General features: G+C 43.2%; 1 protein-coding gene across 3 annotated transcripts in view; it reads left to right on the top strand.

The window, feature by feature from the left end:
• The window catches only part of KIAA0930, a 53576-nt gene extending 48131 nt beyond the window's left edge, over window positions 1-5445 (top strand). For 2 of the 3 annotated variants that reach the window (XM_082223240.1, XM_082223241.1), the window contains exons 7-10: window positions 781-975; window positions 1542-1704; window positions 2865-3020; window positions 4903-5445. In XM_082223240.1, the coding sequence (XP_082079366.1) occupies window positions 781-975; window positions 1542-1704; window positions 2865-3020; window positions 4903-4943 (555 nt within the window). In that variant the 3' untranslated portion in view covers window positions 4944-5445. The remainder of the gene's footprint in view (window positions 1-780; window positions 976-1541; window positions 1705-2864; window positions 3021-4902) is intronic. The other variant, XM_082223242.1, reaches the window with a different exon arrangement.
• Window positions 5446-16499: the final 11054 nt, after the last annotated feature.

Below are 16499 nucleotides of genomic sequence, written 5' to 3'. Positions count from 1 at the left end.
AAGAAGGAAGTCCTTTAGATACAGTGCTGCCACTTTTTCTTTTTCTTTTTTAAGAGTTTGGTAGCTAAAATCAGCACTTCAAATTATATTCAAGACGTAAGTGGAAGGCAGTTAAGATTTTCTAGTGCAGACAAAATATTATCAGATATGCAAGTCCTGGTCCACAACCTGGTTGCTGCATTCTGAGCCAGCTGAAGTTTCCAAATGTTTTCAAGGGTTCGCCCACATTCAGTTACAGTTATTGAAACTGAACATGGCCAGAGCATGGATAAGACTGAAAAGGGCATCTCTGCCCATAGAAGGCTGCAGTAGGTATACTGGCCTAAACTAGTGGAAAGGGCTTCACAAACATAAAACAACAGTAAAGGCAGACTTCAGAAACAGCAGACACAATAAAATGATCAAAATATAGATCAAAAAATTTTTAAGCAAATGTAGATAATAAAAATACTTGTCTAGGTAAACAGAACTCTCTTTAGCAGGTGTCAATAAGGGTATGATTGTCCTTGCCAGATATTAATAGGCAGGAAGTTCCAGAGAAGAGGAGCTGCCACACTAAAAGGTGAAGTTCTTAAAAGCACGGAATGGACATTAAGGGACAGTTTTAGAAGTGCCAGTTCCACAGAAACGAATCTGGCTTTTCCACAGATCTAAATTATTCTTAACCCCTGAGATAACAAAATGCCCCAACCTGGCACCTGAATGACAGCAAGGCAGGCATCAACCTTCCCTGGTCTGGGATTCCCATAACCAGTCTTACATTTTTACTGTTCATTCTAGGTAAGCGTTGCAGCGAAAATGGCACAAAGGATGTCCTTTGGCTTTTACAAATACAATAATATGGAATTTGTGCGAATGAAAGGGCCACAAGGAAAAGGACATGCGGAAATGGCCGTGAGTCGCGTTTCAACTGGTGACACGTCTCCCTATGGGACAGAGGAAGATTCAAACCCAGGTTCACCTCTACATGAGAGAGTGAGTTAAGTTCTCCAATCTTGGACTCTGGAGAACTCCATTTGTTGAGGAGCCAGAAGTGTATCTTTGCTGTTCAAATCTACCTCTGTTGGGCAGGATGTCTGCGTCAAATAAAAACCAAAACAGTAGAAAGAATTCATCTTGCAGCTTTGGAAACCAGTTTGACTCTAAAGTGAAACTGTCAGAAAACCTTTAAATATCTCCTTCTCTGTTAAAGTTAGAGGATCTAAGTAAAATTGCCTTTGAAGTCCAGGTATGTCTTCTATAATGCCAGTTGGCAATCACTGTATTAAAATACTGGATATTTTGCATTAAAAGGTCAGCTGTCCCTAAATGGTCACTGTACATAAATGGTGGTTTGTTCATGTGTGTTTGTTCAGTAGCCAGAAGAATGCATTTTCAAAACAGTGTTCAGGAAGCAGTTTTTATATCCACCAGACTGCAATTCAGAGCAGATAACCATTGAATGAGGTTCAAAATAAAATACAATGTCAATCAAAGCATAGAGCAGTCAGTATTCTCTCATAACCTTGCTTCCCAATTTATTTCTGATTTTCTTCTTTCAGCTCACTTCATTCAGCACACCTCCAACTCCGGAACGCAACAACCGCCCTTCTTTCTTCTCCCCATCCCTCAAAAGGAAAGTGCCGCGGAATCGAATTGCTGAAATGAAGAAATCCCATTCTGCCAATGACAGCGAAGAGTTCTTTAGGGATGATGATAGTGGAGGTGAGAGAAGAGTGATCTTGACGCATGGCGGGGCTTAAGGGATGCTTGCTGCTGGGGAGTACACGGATGTCACTAAATCAGGCTGGGATTCTCCCAGCCCAACTGTGTGACACACAAAAATGAGAAAAGATGAACTAAGGTAGTAGTCCCAGTGAGAACTAGAGTTCATGCCTTTGCAAACTAAACTTAGATATATTTGCTTATTATCATCACTTTGACCCATGGAACCTCCTAGTGGATCCGATTGTGGTATTCACAACTGTGGAAAACACTACATTGTGGTGGGAGGTTATCTTGTGAGATTAGCAGTACTGAACAATAAATCTGCCTGAGGTTGATACACAAGCAGGATAATGAGGTGACATTACCATTTCGTATTGAAGGCGGTGGAAATTGCGTTTTTGAATGTTCCCTTACTTTAAAAGCTCTTTGCAAGTGGAAAACTAGCGCAGTGGGGGAGGGCAAGTCTAGAACCTTTTCTCCCAGATGTTGCTCGTTTTCTACTTGCAGGGAGCTTTTTAAGTGAGGGAACCTTCAGAAATGGCTCCCCACCCCCAAAATGCAAAATGTGTTGGTACAACTTACCATTGCAGAATTCTATCAACTCATTTTCTGTTGCATTTGTGGATCAGGTCTAAGGTGATGCAGAACAAGCTATTCTGTGTAGTGGGAAGGACTTTTGACTAACTGGCTTAGGAGCTTGAGGAAGATGGACTTGCTTAGAAAGACAATCGCCATACTTCATTCCTGATGATGGTATTGTAAATAAATCAGTGATAAAGGACATGCATTTAACTCAGAAAAGGTTCTACATTCTGCTCATGATGCCTCCAGCAACCGAATCACAGGGAACCAAGCAGGGAACTTCAAGAGTTTCCAAGTCAGAGAAGGTAGTATTGAGTTGAAGAATGTGCTGATTTGTATATAAAACACACACAGCTCTTAGCTGCTGAATGGAGCCTCTCCTGTTCAGAGGGCAGGATGCCTGTGATTGCTGGGTGCAGGGCTGTGATATTCATCCCTTGCCTTGTGAGCTTCCCAAGGCAGTCTTGGCAAATGGGGTTCTGCCCTTGAAGGGCCTTGTAGTCTGTTTGCTGGACAATGGTTCTGGGGGCAGTAATGTCTTGCTTACTTCCTGCAGCCTTGTTGTATCTTGGCAGATCTGCACAACGCAACAAACCTACGCTCGCGGTCTTTGTCTGGAACAGGAAGATCTCTGGTGGGCTCATGGCTGAAGCTAAACAGAACAGATGAAAACTTCCTTCTCTATGCACATCTAACCTACGTCACATTGCCATTGCATCGGATCTTAACAGGTGAGAAAAGCCTCATCCACATTTCAGAACGGGACAACCCTGACGCTCACCAGCAGCTTCTCCTGCACATGCCTTGCTGAAATGAGGGGCAGGTATGGAGGAAGGTCTCTCATTCTGCATATGGGTGCTTGTGCAGGAGACATTCCCAGTGGAGTGTGCCCCTTCTGTCCAAGTGACAGTTATCTCAAAAGCGTGAATTAACTCTAAAAGGGAGCACAGCTGGGTAAGTTTTCAATAATGTACCAGTGTGAAGACACCTCAAACAATTGGAGCTGCTGCTGATCTGTCTGGCAAGTGGTGAAGAGAATTCAGCCATTATCTATTAAGCAATGGAGTGAGCTTCTTCTTCTGTTCCTTCCGGCACCTCCTGGGGCCACGTAGGAGAGCCTGTGCTACAGCTTGTCACAGCAGTATTAACCCACATTCGTGGAATTAGGGACATTGGCATTGGATCTGTACTGAGCTAGTTGCACTTCGATTCTGTTGAAATCAGTGTGAAAAATTAGTTATAATTCAAATTCCATTGCACTTCAGTGCAATTAATTTAGGGTTGCATCCAATGGTGCAGAGTTCCACTCTTGCAATGGAGGTTCCTTTTCCTCTCCTCTCCTGCACACCCTCAAAACCTGCTTCGGTCTTTGGAGGATCCTCCAACCCTTCTGAGCAGAATCTGAAGGTGTGCAAGCGAGAGAAGTCTCATTGTGCAAGCAGCACAGCAGGGCTGGATACAGCCCACAGCCAGCATCCAACTCACAATGTCTCTTGTTTTGATAGTTCAAAGCAATACCCCATTTTCAACCTCTGCCAATAGCCATTGTGCTTTGGATGGTTGTGTCTACAAGGTTTTAGCTGCAGCAGCAGCACCTTCATTTCAAGAAAGAAAGGTACATTTTCCCCATTAGACTCACCGCCCTTGATAGTCAGGGTGTCTTTGAATGTTTGTGTGTGCGTTTCAAGTTTCAGCTTTTGTGACAGTGTGGAAGCACTTTAACCATTTAGGGGTATGTTTTGTCTACCCCCCCCCCCCAATTTCAGCCGAAAGGAAATAATGTTCCCCTCCTAGTTGTTGTTTTTTTAAACACTAAGCCAATGTTGAGTACATGTGGTTTAAAATGTGAGGGTTCTAGCTTACCATATTTTTTTGCTCCATAAGATGCACCTGACCATAAAACGCAACTAGCTTTTAGAGGAAAACAAAGGGATAAAAAATCTGAATGAAAAAGCAGATGTATGATTTTTGTGGTTCATGCTGTGGCCACAGACATGTGATCTGATGGTGAATTTGGGGTGACCCACTGCAAAAATCCTGAGGATCCATGGGCTTTTACCTCCCCCCTCCCAGGCAGCCTCCTTTATCTCTCTTCCGATCCCACCGATCAGCTGTTTCCTTTCAACACTCCCTTCCCTCTTGTTTGCCTTAGTGTCTTTTCCTTAGCCAGAGCAGTTTTTTGCTCCTCCTTTTCTTCTAATTTCTCTCCTTATTGCTTTAGTCTTCCTGTTTCCCCGCTTTGCAAGTTTGCTGTCTTTACCTCCCCTCACCCAGGCAGCCTGCTTTATCTCTAGCAAACGATCAGCGGCTTTGTTTCAACACCCACTTCCCTCTTTCAAAGAAAAAAAAAGCATGATCTGCTTTTTGCCCCTGGGCAATTCGGCTCCAGGGACCACACATTTGCTCCATAAGACGCACAGACATTTCCCCTTACTTTTTAGGAAGAAAAAAGTGTGTCTTATGGAGCGAAAAATACGGTATGTGGAAGCACCCCAATGATTTCAAGATCTCTGCGAATGAGGCCCAAGCATCTTCACTCATTGAGATATTATAGCCAAAGAACTGTGGCCCAGAATCCTCACCACGATCCTGTCATCTTTCTTGTTTGCTTAGATATTCTGGAGGTGCGGCAGAAACCGATTCTGATGACATAGCAGAGCGCTGGGCACTGCCTTGGAAGCCATGCAGCCAAGTGCCTAAAAACAACAACTACAGTGCTCTTCTGTCACAGCAGCAGCACCTAGCGTCAGAAACTTAACATAACACTGAAAAAAGGGATGTTTTGGGAATTACCAGCCAGCCATTCAAAAAGTGCCTCTTCCTCCCTCCCTCTGCTATACATACTATATACCCCCTTTAAAAAAATGAAAAAAGACTACATCTCTTTATAGCTATGACTGGCAGAAATAACTTGACAAATAAAGAAGACAAAGGGGGAAATAAAGAACAAAAAGAACCCCCAACAACACAAAAGTTGGGGCTGTGTTTAAAACTATGCTTTATGAACCATTTGTTACAGTGTTTACTTCATAACTGAAAACCAACCAACCTGTACAGAATGTATTAACCTTTATATATTTCGAGAGAAATGTCCATAGGATTTCATACTGATGTACCAATGAACTTCAATGAACTTCTGAGAGATGGTTGAGAACACTCCTTTGTTGCATCATAAAACAACTTTGTGTATGTGTTTTAAAGTTGATAGGGTAGCAGAATAGTATAAGAGCAAAGGGAAGTTAGGGACTTAGATGGAGCAGACCAAATGGAACTTGAAGTCTTGGTCTTTACGCTTCCCATGAGTGATACAGTTTTAAGGCTCACGTAGCAAAAACTGATTCCGCAATGACATCTTCACCTACCAAAGATCAGCAAAAAGGCTTGAAAGAGTGAGCTCAACACTTTGAAGAAATGTGCTAAATGTGATTTGGTTTCATTATGGCTATTACTTCTGGGAGCAAACCTGTCTCTAGTAGCATAGAATGTCTGCATATGAGAAGCAGGAAACACAAACCTAAAGACTCTAGTACCAAAAAACGCAGCAGACCTCAGCCAGTTACCACACCATTGGAAATTAAAACTAATTGAAGTGGGCTACTAGAAATCTTTTATACATCAAACTTTTCATTAGTACTATATAATGAAACTTGTTTTCCTGGATCTTGGTTCTGCTGATTCTGTGATTCGCTGTCCTTTGGTATAAAGGTAAAGGTAAAGGTACCCCTGCCCGAACGGGCCAGTCTTGACAGACTGTGGGGTTTGTGCGCCCATCTCACATTTATTGGCCGGGGGCCAGCGCTGTCCGGGGACACTTCCGGGTCACGTGGCCAGCGTGACATCGCTGCTCTGGCGAGCCAGAGCCGCACACGGAACGCCGTTTACCTTCCCGCTGGTAAGCGGTACCTATTTATCTACTTGCACCCGGGGGTGCTTTCGAACTGCTAGGTGGGCAGGCGCTGGGACCGAACAGCGGGAGCGCACCCCGCCGCGGGGATTCGAACCGCCGACCTTTCGATCGGCAAGCCTTAGGCGTTGAGGCTTTAGCCCACAGCGCCACCCGCGTCCCACGTCCTTTGGTATACAGAAGCCTAATTATTTAAAATTCTCTAGAACACTACTGTGACATTTTGTAAAAAGAAAGAAAAAGGATATCCTGGCAAGGGCAGAGAGTTGGTATTTGTGGGGTGCTGATTGCAGAACCAAGTATGTTGCAGTTGTAGCAGAGGATGCATAAGACGCTTACCTGTTTGCTTATAGCAAAGGTTTCGCTGCTCTACAAACATAGGTACTGTTCTGAGGTGAGTTCTTTAAAAAGGTTCTTAAACTTGAGTTTAAAAGATCTGCCCATGGAGAGCATCTGTTGGTCTTGTCATAAATATCCTCTCTCTCCCCCACCCACCCCCATTTCTCAATCCCCAAGTAAGTTTTGCATTTGAAGTGTTTGTGGAGCAACATGACCACACCCATGTCTGCTAATTTCTTTTCTTTTTTAAAATGATGGACAGCCTGAATAACTCACATGGGGGAGGATGAGCAGGGTGACTGTTCCAGTGTGCCGTTTCCTGCTCTGTGTGATCATCATCCCAGTTGTGGTGCTGGGAATGAGTCAGGATCTCCCCCTTAAGTGAAAAATCATCTGAAAGTGTTCTTTGGAGTAACAGCATGGCTGCCTTCATCCTGAAATTCAGCTTGCTCAAACGGCTCCTTTAATTGTAAATCTCATTAACTGTCCTTTGTCACTGCCCTACCTTTTAAAATAATGCATTATAGCCAAAACATGGATTAACAAGTCTAATTGGCAGCTATAAAGGGTGGGAAGAAAAAATGTGTGTGTGTTGTGCAGGGGTGGGTGTGTTTCTCTTTATTTAAAAAATTTAGTTCCATTTCCATTCTAAAGCAAATGCAACAAATATAGAGTATTCCTCTGGCAGAGAGCAGTCGGGAATGTAAACAAGCAAGTGCCACTCAAATTCGTGGGATTTTGCTCTCTGTACGGAGATTAATACCATGGAACACAAACCCTGGACTACTATTTTTCTTCCTTCCACGACTATTTTTTGTCGTGAACTTTACCTGTGGCATTAAGTAGTTCAGCATCTCAAATGCAACTATTTCTTTATATCATGGATTGTTCCCCTTGCAGTTGTAATTGCATATTTGTTGTGGAATCCCTCTTCCTGCTGAAGCCTTTGCTTCCCTCACTCTCATTCCTGCACTGAGCCACTTCGCCTGAGAGCCTTGCATGCCGCACCTGGTCATGGACTGAGTTACTGCAGGTGAAACAGGGGCTGTTGGGATGGTCTAACATGTTAAGGGGAACAGGAATGACCAAAGCCTTTCCTGCACACACAAAAAGTCAATGTGTCGGGGGCAGAAGTCAGCCGCCTTCTGAACTACTCTGTACGTGGCAGGGTTTTATTGGAGACATTAAGACACGAAGTTCTCTGCCGACTGTCTGAAGTGGTATAGTCAAGAAACAAATTGTGTGGGGCTGCTGATTGTATATCTTAGCTCTTAAAACTGGTGCTTCCTTAAAACAGCAGTTGCAAACAAGTGACAAAAATTGCTCTAAAAGAAACTTACAACCACTGTGGATTTTTTTTAAAAAACACAACAAAACCTGGAACGTCCACCATGCTGGAACAAAGTACACTTGCACGTTACAGCAAACAAGGTGCTGCTGCCAAAAATGGCCTCTGTCACTTTTCGTACTACTTTTCCTGCTGCGACTCAAGTTCTGAATTTCCCCGCCCCTGATCCTAGGTCATCAGTCAGTGAAACGATGTTATGTGGAAGAGGTGAGAATATGAAATGGGAATACCTTAAAACCCCTGCCAAATCAAGAATGCAGTTAATGACTTTGCAGTCCTATATGCATGTTTCCTTTGAGGCAAGCCCCCCTGTGCTCAGCGGGGCTTAATCCTAGGTTAGTGTGCATCAGATTGTAGCCTTAAGATAATGTAATTCAGAGGCAGCCTGGTGAGTTTAATGCAAGTCCCACTGAACACATCAAAAGGGGGGAGGGATTCTGTAGACTGAGCATTCTTGGCGGAAAATGCAACTGAAGTCTTAATTGTTCATTTATTTTTTTACTGTTCCTTATTAAACTGATCAGAGATGGATATAATCCGTATCTCTTTCAGGCTGGCATTGTACATGTAATTCTTCAGCAAAATGCCTACCTACAGTTCTTATTATATGCACCTTTGAAATTCAAATCACTGAAAGATTAAAAGGGGAAGAGATCCTCTCACTCCTAGAGGCACGTTTAAATTTTCCAAGTTTTGCAGATTAATGTCAGTTTTTGCTTAGAGCGGGGTTACTCCTCTGCCAGCTATTGTCACGCTTTACCTCAGAAAGTAAAGGCTAGACCACATTGTGCTGGCAAGGCCTGTTTTAGTTCCCCTAAAGTGGCACTAAGTGCTGAATACATAGAAACGTAAAGATGCTCCCATGCCCACATATTTCTACTGAAATGTCTGGGGCTTCTGGGGCTGAGGCGGAGGCCTTTCTGTATGTCAGGTTCATGCAGCAGTGGGGATAACATACAACCACCTCTTGCAGGGATTGTGTTTAGGTGTAAATGTTGGCCTGTGGTTGGGCTGTTGCCAGCCTATTCTGTGCCTTTTAAAATACAGCTCTATATGTAAAATCTAAATTTCAAATAGCTCTGTGATTATATGTGAACATAATGTGCAGCTGTACATAGCTGGGTTTGAAGGACTTTAATGACACAAAGAATCCCCTCCACCCTAAATTTATGCTGCACTCTCTTGAGAAGTGTTTTGTGGGCCGAGCCACTTAATGCTTATGTTTGGAGAAGTGTTGAGGCAGCTTCGCCAAGTCACTGCTCTACCCCTGTTCCTTTATAGGCACTGGTCGTGGGCTGGAGGCTACACCTGTTTCCTTGTACTGGCTTACATCATCTTTAGAGCAGGGCCAGGCAGAACGTCCGTCAGGGTCTCCTCGTACTTCATTCACACTACGCAAGGGTTTCGGATTCAAAAGGAAGTAAAAAAAAATCTGTCATGACTGGTTGCATGCTAATCAATTATTTATTGCATTTATTTGTCACTTTATAGAACAAGATCTCAAAGCAACTTAGCAGCTGCATAAAATACCTGACAGCAAAACCACATCTGGCCAGTGCCCCATTTAGATCAGCCTCCTGTTCTCACAATGGCCAGTCCTATACTGGAGCAGGACTGGAGCCCAGGAGCATCTCTCCTGCTGATTCCAGCAACTGGTCTTCAGAAGCCTTTTGCTTCCTACCCTGGAGGCAGAATATCACCTTTGTGGCTAATAGCCATTCACAGTCATCATCTCCACTAATATTTCTAATCCCCTTTTAAAGCCATCCAAAGGGGGCTTGGCAGAGCCTTCCTGGATGCTTTTGACCAGATCTTTGCACAGCCCTGCCCAATGTACAGTTTTAAGAACCTCAGAACTGTAGGGACTCTGATAAAGATTTGTACTGTTACTTGCTGATTACCTGAGTGTTTTTACGTCAACAGATGCAGCTGGAAACTGACTGCTTCAGTTTGTCAGGCTACAGAAACGCCTTGAAGGGAACAGGTTCCCTGCCCCTGCTGTATATACTGGCACAAACCACATTTGTGCCAGAGGCAAGTCTGTCTAGTTAGACACAGCCTTAATTTTTATTTACTACCAAACATCAGCCAAACCACTTCGTAATTTACATCTCAATGTTTCAGCCCCCCCCCACTGCTGCCTTCAGACGGTGTGGTCTGCTTTTTCTAAGTGCTAGATCAATTTTTATGGTTAATGTTAAATACCTTAAATGAACTATTCAGTTACCACAGGGCCTTATTCACCCAGGCGTGTTCAGTACTTTGTATGCTGGAACCCTAAATGGTTTTTCTGTCTGTCCACCCGAACTGCAACTTTAGTATACCCTCCTATGAGTAAGAGGGCAGTCTCCTTAGAGCAACGATGTAAATTTAAGCACTCCAGATAAGCTCACTTGCTACCTTCAGCAGCTAGTGCATAGGCAGAAGAAACTCTTGCACTCAGATTTCTCAGTAAAAGAAATGAATTCAGGTCATAATGAAATGCCAGAAATGCGTATGAGCAAAATATCCAATAGTGTCTGTGGTTTCTGTGGATTATAAGGCACACTAGAGTCATTTCAACAGAGACCAGTGAGCGGTGAGAACTAGGCTGCAGAGCGTTAGGTGGTAGAAGATGGGTCTTGCCCTCCGTTGGCTCAGTTCCCCCAGCACTGGGGCTTCGCTTTCTACCACTGAGGTGTTTGTGAAAGCCATTTAGGAAAAGTGGTACACTTTGGCCCAAGGTGGCTTCCTGGTGACTCTAACAATGTAGAACTAAACCTACTCTTACCTTTATAGCCCAATTGTGGGATCTGTTTCTTGATCACATTGGGGTTGGAGCTTTTTAAATGTTAATTCTTTCCACTGTATTAGAATATCCTGTATTGGAATCAATGGCAGGTAATTTAATTGATATAGAATGGCCTCCTAGCATCAAAGAGGTACTTCACTGCACAGACACTGTGAATGCTCTTAATAATCCTTATGGTGATAACTGAGGAACAAGCATTCTTGATTGCTATCACATGGGAAGCACACAGTAGCCTTCCCAATGGTTATTTTTTTGAAAGCAGCCTTTGGCCATAAACCTAGTTTTGTGCATCTCTCTGACCTTTGTCACATTGTGCCTGCCTTAGGATCCCTGCTCCATGAGGCCAGCCTTCCCTCCCATCAGGGGTGATGGACAGGATTTACCTTAACTACAAACAGTGCATTCCTTTCCTTTCTTAAATATGAACAGATGACCTTCATTTATACACCTGAAGCAGGGCAAATGTTGATTCTAGCATCTAACAGAAAGCTAAGAACTGTTCTTTTATGCAAAGATATACCGTATTTTTCGCTCTATAGGACGCACTTTTTCCCCTCCAAAAATTTGCCCTTCATTTTTGGAGGGGAAAAAGTGCGTCCTATAGAGCGAATGCAGGCTCCTTGGCTTCGCGGCGACGCGCCTGTCCTGGAAGCCGGAGAAAGAACAGAAGGGTCTCCTTCTGTTCCTTCTCCAGCTTCGCTGAAGGGCGCTGCTCCTTCTCCCTCTCTGCGCAGGACCTTTCCTGTGAAGGAGGGGCGCTGCACAGAGAGAGAGAAGGTGCAGTGCCCCTTCAGCGACGCGTCTGTCCTGGCTTCTGCTTTAGCCCTGCGCAGCCTCTTTGGGCAGGGGGAGCCTTCATCCCGCTGCCCTGAAGAGGCTTGGCGCGGTTATCCCAGAAGCCAGAACAGCCACAAGGTATCCCAGAAGCCAGATCCCTCTTGCTGTTCTGGCTTCTGGGGTTCAGAATAATTTTTTCTTGTTTTCCGCCTCCCAAAACTAGGTGCGCCCTATGGTCCGGTGCGCCCTATGGTGCGAAAAATACGGTATTCAAGCTGCTAGTCAACATGGAAATACCTTTCAGTACACTGAACTTGAACATCATTTGCCAATTTTTTGCTTATTTTTTAAAACCTAAATTTCTATGGAGAAATTGACTCCCAGAACAGTTCACAATAATTCAAATCCCAAGCAAAATGCAATTCAAATAGCTACAATAAACATCAATATGAAAACCATGACAGTACAAAACCAATACCTCCTGCAGTCGGTTCCAGAAACCACAATTCAACATTCTAAACACTACTAGTTTAGGTAGAGAGATCTTAAGAACTTTCTTAGGATGTTAATCTGTTGCTGTTGGATCCTGCTTTTTCTTTCAGGCTGCAGCTCTATACACACGCGCACTACAAAGCACCATGGGGCACCGTGGGACTTACTCCTGTATAGACATGCATTAGATTGCACCATCCAATTACATTTCTGGAATGAGTGTTGATTTTGGACACTGCTCCAGAGAGGAGCAAAGGTGGGGAACAATTGTGCCCCCCCCGCCAAAGAGCTTGTTGGACTCGTCAGCCCCAGCCAGCAGTACCAGTGGTCAAAGATGATGGGAGCTTGAGAACCTGTTTGTGGCTTTTAAATGAGTCCACACAGAATCAGATGGGAACCAAGCCTTGACCTGTTTTATCAATGGAATGCCATCTAGAATGGGTATTGGAATGTTTGTCTCATCATATCACCATCCAAGTCATAGGAACCAGTTTCTCTCTAGTATTGCCCACACAATTCTATGTAGGTCAAACAACTATAGTGCTTTCCTGGGCCCAAAAGTGCACATTATCCCATTGAGATGAAATATGACGTAACTTTTTTGACCACAGTGGTTTAGAATCTGCCCAAGAAATTAGCTGCCCGTAGTCAGTGTGCATTCACCATTGAATTTATTACACTTAAGGCAACAGCAGCTGAAAGTGTACAGTGGAATAAACTGCCTATACGCATACTCTTTAAATAGTATTTTGCACACTAATTGTAATTACAGTGAGAGGCCAAGATAAAGAGACTGAAATGACCACTGTGGTCCTCCTGCTTCACATACTTTATGTATGATCAGATATACATGTTGCATGGTTTCTGCCTCAGTCAGCTTTGTGCTATAATTTTTTTACAGCTATGTCGCTGAGCCCACTAAGCAAGGAAAATGCAACAGGAACACTTTTGTACGTGAGGAAAAAACAAATATTACATACACCCATGATGAACAGTGACTGCCAATAAATTATTCTTAGAAACATTATGCTAAGTGTGTGTGTTTGCTGATTTGTGAGAAATTATTCAGAAGTCCATGCCTACAATATGGGCCATGGATTCTATGTTGTTCTGTGATGGATTCTATCATGATGCTGACTGTGATCATAAAAACTGAACTGCGGACATTCAACATCTTGATCATGCTGGAATAGCAAGCAGTAAATTTTACTACTACATCCAAAGTAGCAAAAACCCTGGAGCCAAAAAATTGCACAACTAGCTCTGCATCTGCAAGTTTTGGCCTCTGCATTTCTTAGGCAGCTACAACAACCTGGCAAATCTATCAAAATTGGAAGGTTGTTTTTTTTAAAAAGCATGAGTATTTGGCATTGAAAAGAATCAAGTAACTAGTCACACCACACCTTTTTGGTGTGTCAAGGTAGCGTTTAAGTCCCAACAAATGAGAGGAAAGCTAAAATGTCATATACAAAGGTAAAAAACAATTCAACTTAATTCAATACAGTGGTACCTCCAGTTACGAACTTAATTCATTCCGGAGGTCTGTTCTTAAGCCGAAACCGTTCTTAACCTGAGGCACGCTTTCGCTAATGGGGCCTTCCGCTGCTGCCGGTGCACGACTTCCGCTTGCATCCCGGGACAAAGTTCGCAACCTGAGGTACTACTTCCAGGTTAGCAGAGCTCATTACCCGAAGCATTCGTAAGGATGGTACGAAACCCAAGGTTCCACTGTATGTAGATCTTGGGTAAGAAGCACTATCAGATTGGTCCCAATTGGTTGTTTCTCAAACACTTCCCACAATTTAAGGCTATGCCCAACCTCAGGCCCTTTATTTTGAATACAACACCTATCACCCCTGACCACTAGACATGCTGGTTGGGGCTGATGAGGCACTGGGTTGGCAAAGGCTGGCTTAGTTCTGGCTAGAGTACATTATCCCTAGGGCAGTATGCTTGTGGGTCTTCACCTCCTGCAACATGAAATTCAAGTTGTCATATGCATGCATTGATATTAGACAAGTATATAGTAGAAACATCACTTTAGAGTGCTATATTCTGAAATATATAAAATTTAGTTAAATGGCAGTGGTTTTTTCCAACTTGCACTTCTTTTGCTTCTACTAATGACAGAGTGAGTTGTGTCCCTGCCTGAATCCTGCAAATCACTAGATGACAAATAGATTATCTATACTCTTTTCAAACTTCTCCAGAGCCTCAGAAACCATTTTTTCTTTAAATTAAAGCAAAACTGTAATGCATTGTGTGAGCTATGCAATACCACAATGCAAGAAATCTCCAGTGCATGCTGTGGCTAGACACGGTAATTTAGCAATTCTCAGCACCATTAGTATAAGATCTATTAAATAATTGAATCCATCTATTACTAAAAGTCTTGCTTCATATTCCAGCAATACTTACCCCCCCCCCTGCAAAAGAAGTCAAGGAACTACATTTGCTTCAAAACGGTCTTGCAAGATGAAGTACTTTGCTAAGTCTTCACTACCCTCCTCATTGTCAAGGCAATAACACTCCTGATCTTTCTGCAGCATCTTCTGCAAAGGAAGAAACCTAGAACTTAAACCAAGTGCCCCAAAGTGGACTCTCCCAAGGACACCCAGTCACTTCACTGCAATTCCCACAGGCTACTTCAATTTACCTCCAGAGTGAGCGGGTCCAGGCCACGTGCGGCAGAGCAAATGGCACCTCCCCTCACAGCAGCGTGAGCTCCATTTATCAAATGTTAGGTCATTAAGACGCTTAACATATGAAGCTGCCTTTGACCACGACTGACCATATCCCCACACCGGCTATTCAGCTTCTATCCAAGGTCAAAGGCAGAAGGCTCTGCTGGTCAGCAGTCTTTCCTGAACTGGAGGGGCAATTGACTGAATGTGGATCCTACTGTGCTCTACGACCAAGTTATCACCCCCGACCATTTCATCTTTACCTGGCTGCACTGACCCTGACCATCTTCGCCACCAAGCCCAGGAGGTAGAATGCAAACATGTACAGATCGGAGTTCACACATCCTATTTGTTTATTCACATTTCCATGGATTTTTATACATTTCCTTAGAAAGAACTACAGCTAGCAAATGGACATGTGAAAAATGATAAAAGGCAAGTCCCAATTCTTGTTTAGCCTTTCAGATGGCGTCCTATGAGATGGGGAACAAACAAAAATGTTGACAGTCAAATGGAAAGAAAGGTTCATGTCGATTGTTCAGATAGCTGTTCATTAAGCTTTTATACATGGTTTCCATGCACTGTGAAATTTATCCAATGTTTACATTTGTGGTATACAGTTTAGCAACTTCTGCTAAAAATAACTTAAGGCATTAGACAGAACAGTTGTCAAATTACATTATGTTGCAAAGGGAGTTAAAGCAAGATGCAATACAGTACTTATTGCTCCTTATATGTAGCGACATATTTTCGGTTTACAAACTACTTGTAGCAGACTGAGAACAGAGCAAAAGTAGCCAAATATTCTCCACACCCCTTCTATACAGGATTTTGATGACAAACCTTTTGAAGAATTAAAAAAATAGAGAAATAGCACACTCCCCAAACACGTTGAGGTTTGCCCGAGTTCTCCCTTGAGTGGCAGGCCTGCATCTGGACTGAGTGGCAGACGGGGCTCATGTAACAAAACACTCTTTCCTACAAAATAATTCCTTCCGCACAGCATTCTGAATGTCAGGGAGAAGGCTAGGCTACAACCATTCTACCCAACGTCAATCCAATCAAGAGAACCCCTGCCTGCAGGTCAGACACCAGGGACCAGCTCAGTGGCAGCTAGGCCTTTAATCCTGTCATTCCCAGTGAAAACTGTGCACATGCAAAGCAGCAGTATCTAATAAATCAGTAGGTGGACTTCTTTAGACTCTCTACTTCTGTCAAAATGTAAAAATGATTTTGCAAGTTTGGTTGGCAATCTTGCAAACAGGCAACAGGCAAACAACAGTCACTTAAATCCTACAGCAATAAAGTTAGACTACAAACACTGTGTCTACAAGGCGACAAGTGATCAGACTGCAAATTAAGACACTGCCTTATTGTTATGCAGCAAGTATCAATAGACTTGATTAAGATTAAAGCTACAATTTTGTGCCAAAGAAAAATGATCATCCAGTTTTATACAGCCTTTTAAACTTACTCAGAGAGTAAAACCAACACACAAAAATGAGATCTTACCTTTCACAGCAGGAGCAAGCCAACATGATCAACATCAGAAACCTACAAAACGAAGTCTATGCACATTCTCCTTCTTTCTTAGCAAGCCAATTTTGATCCACTTAGTAATTCAGATTGTTATTCTTGTAATATTTTTTATTACTGAAAGCGATGGGCCAATCACAAAGTCAACACTTACATTTAGGATTTAAAGTCTGCTGGTTTATGCATTTGTTTTGTGTATCTATGACTACCTTCTCCACCCTCCAGGTTTGGACTACAGCTCATATGAGCTCCATCCAAAGCCTACTAGATGGGGCTGCAGCCTGAGAATCTGGCAGTGGACAGGTTGCGGAAGGCTGATGGAGCTTTCCCCAAGAGGTT

Source organism: Podarcis vaucheri, assembly GCF_965113315.1.
Source record: "Podarcis vaucheri genome assembly, chromosome: 5".
NCBI lineage: Eukaryota > Metazoa > Chordata > Lepidosauria > Squamata > Lacertidae > Podarcis > Podarcis vaucheri.
The sequence above is the reverse complement of the archived record's forward strand: the minus strand, read 5'-3'. Positions and strand labels throughout refer to the sequence as shown.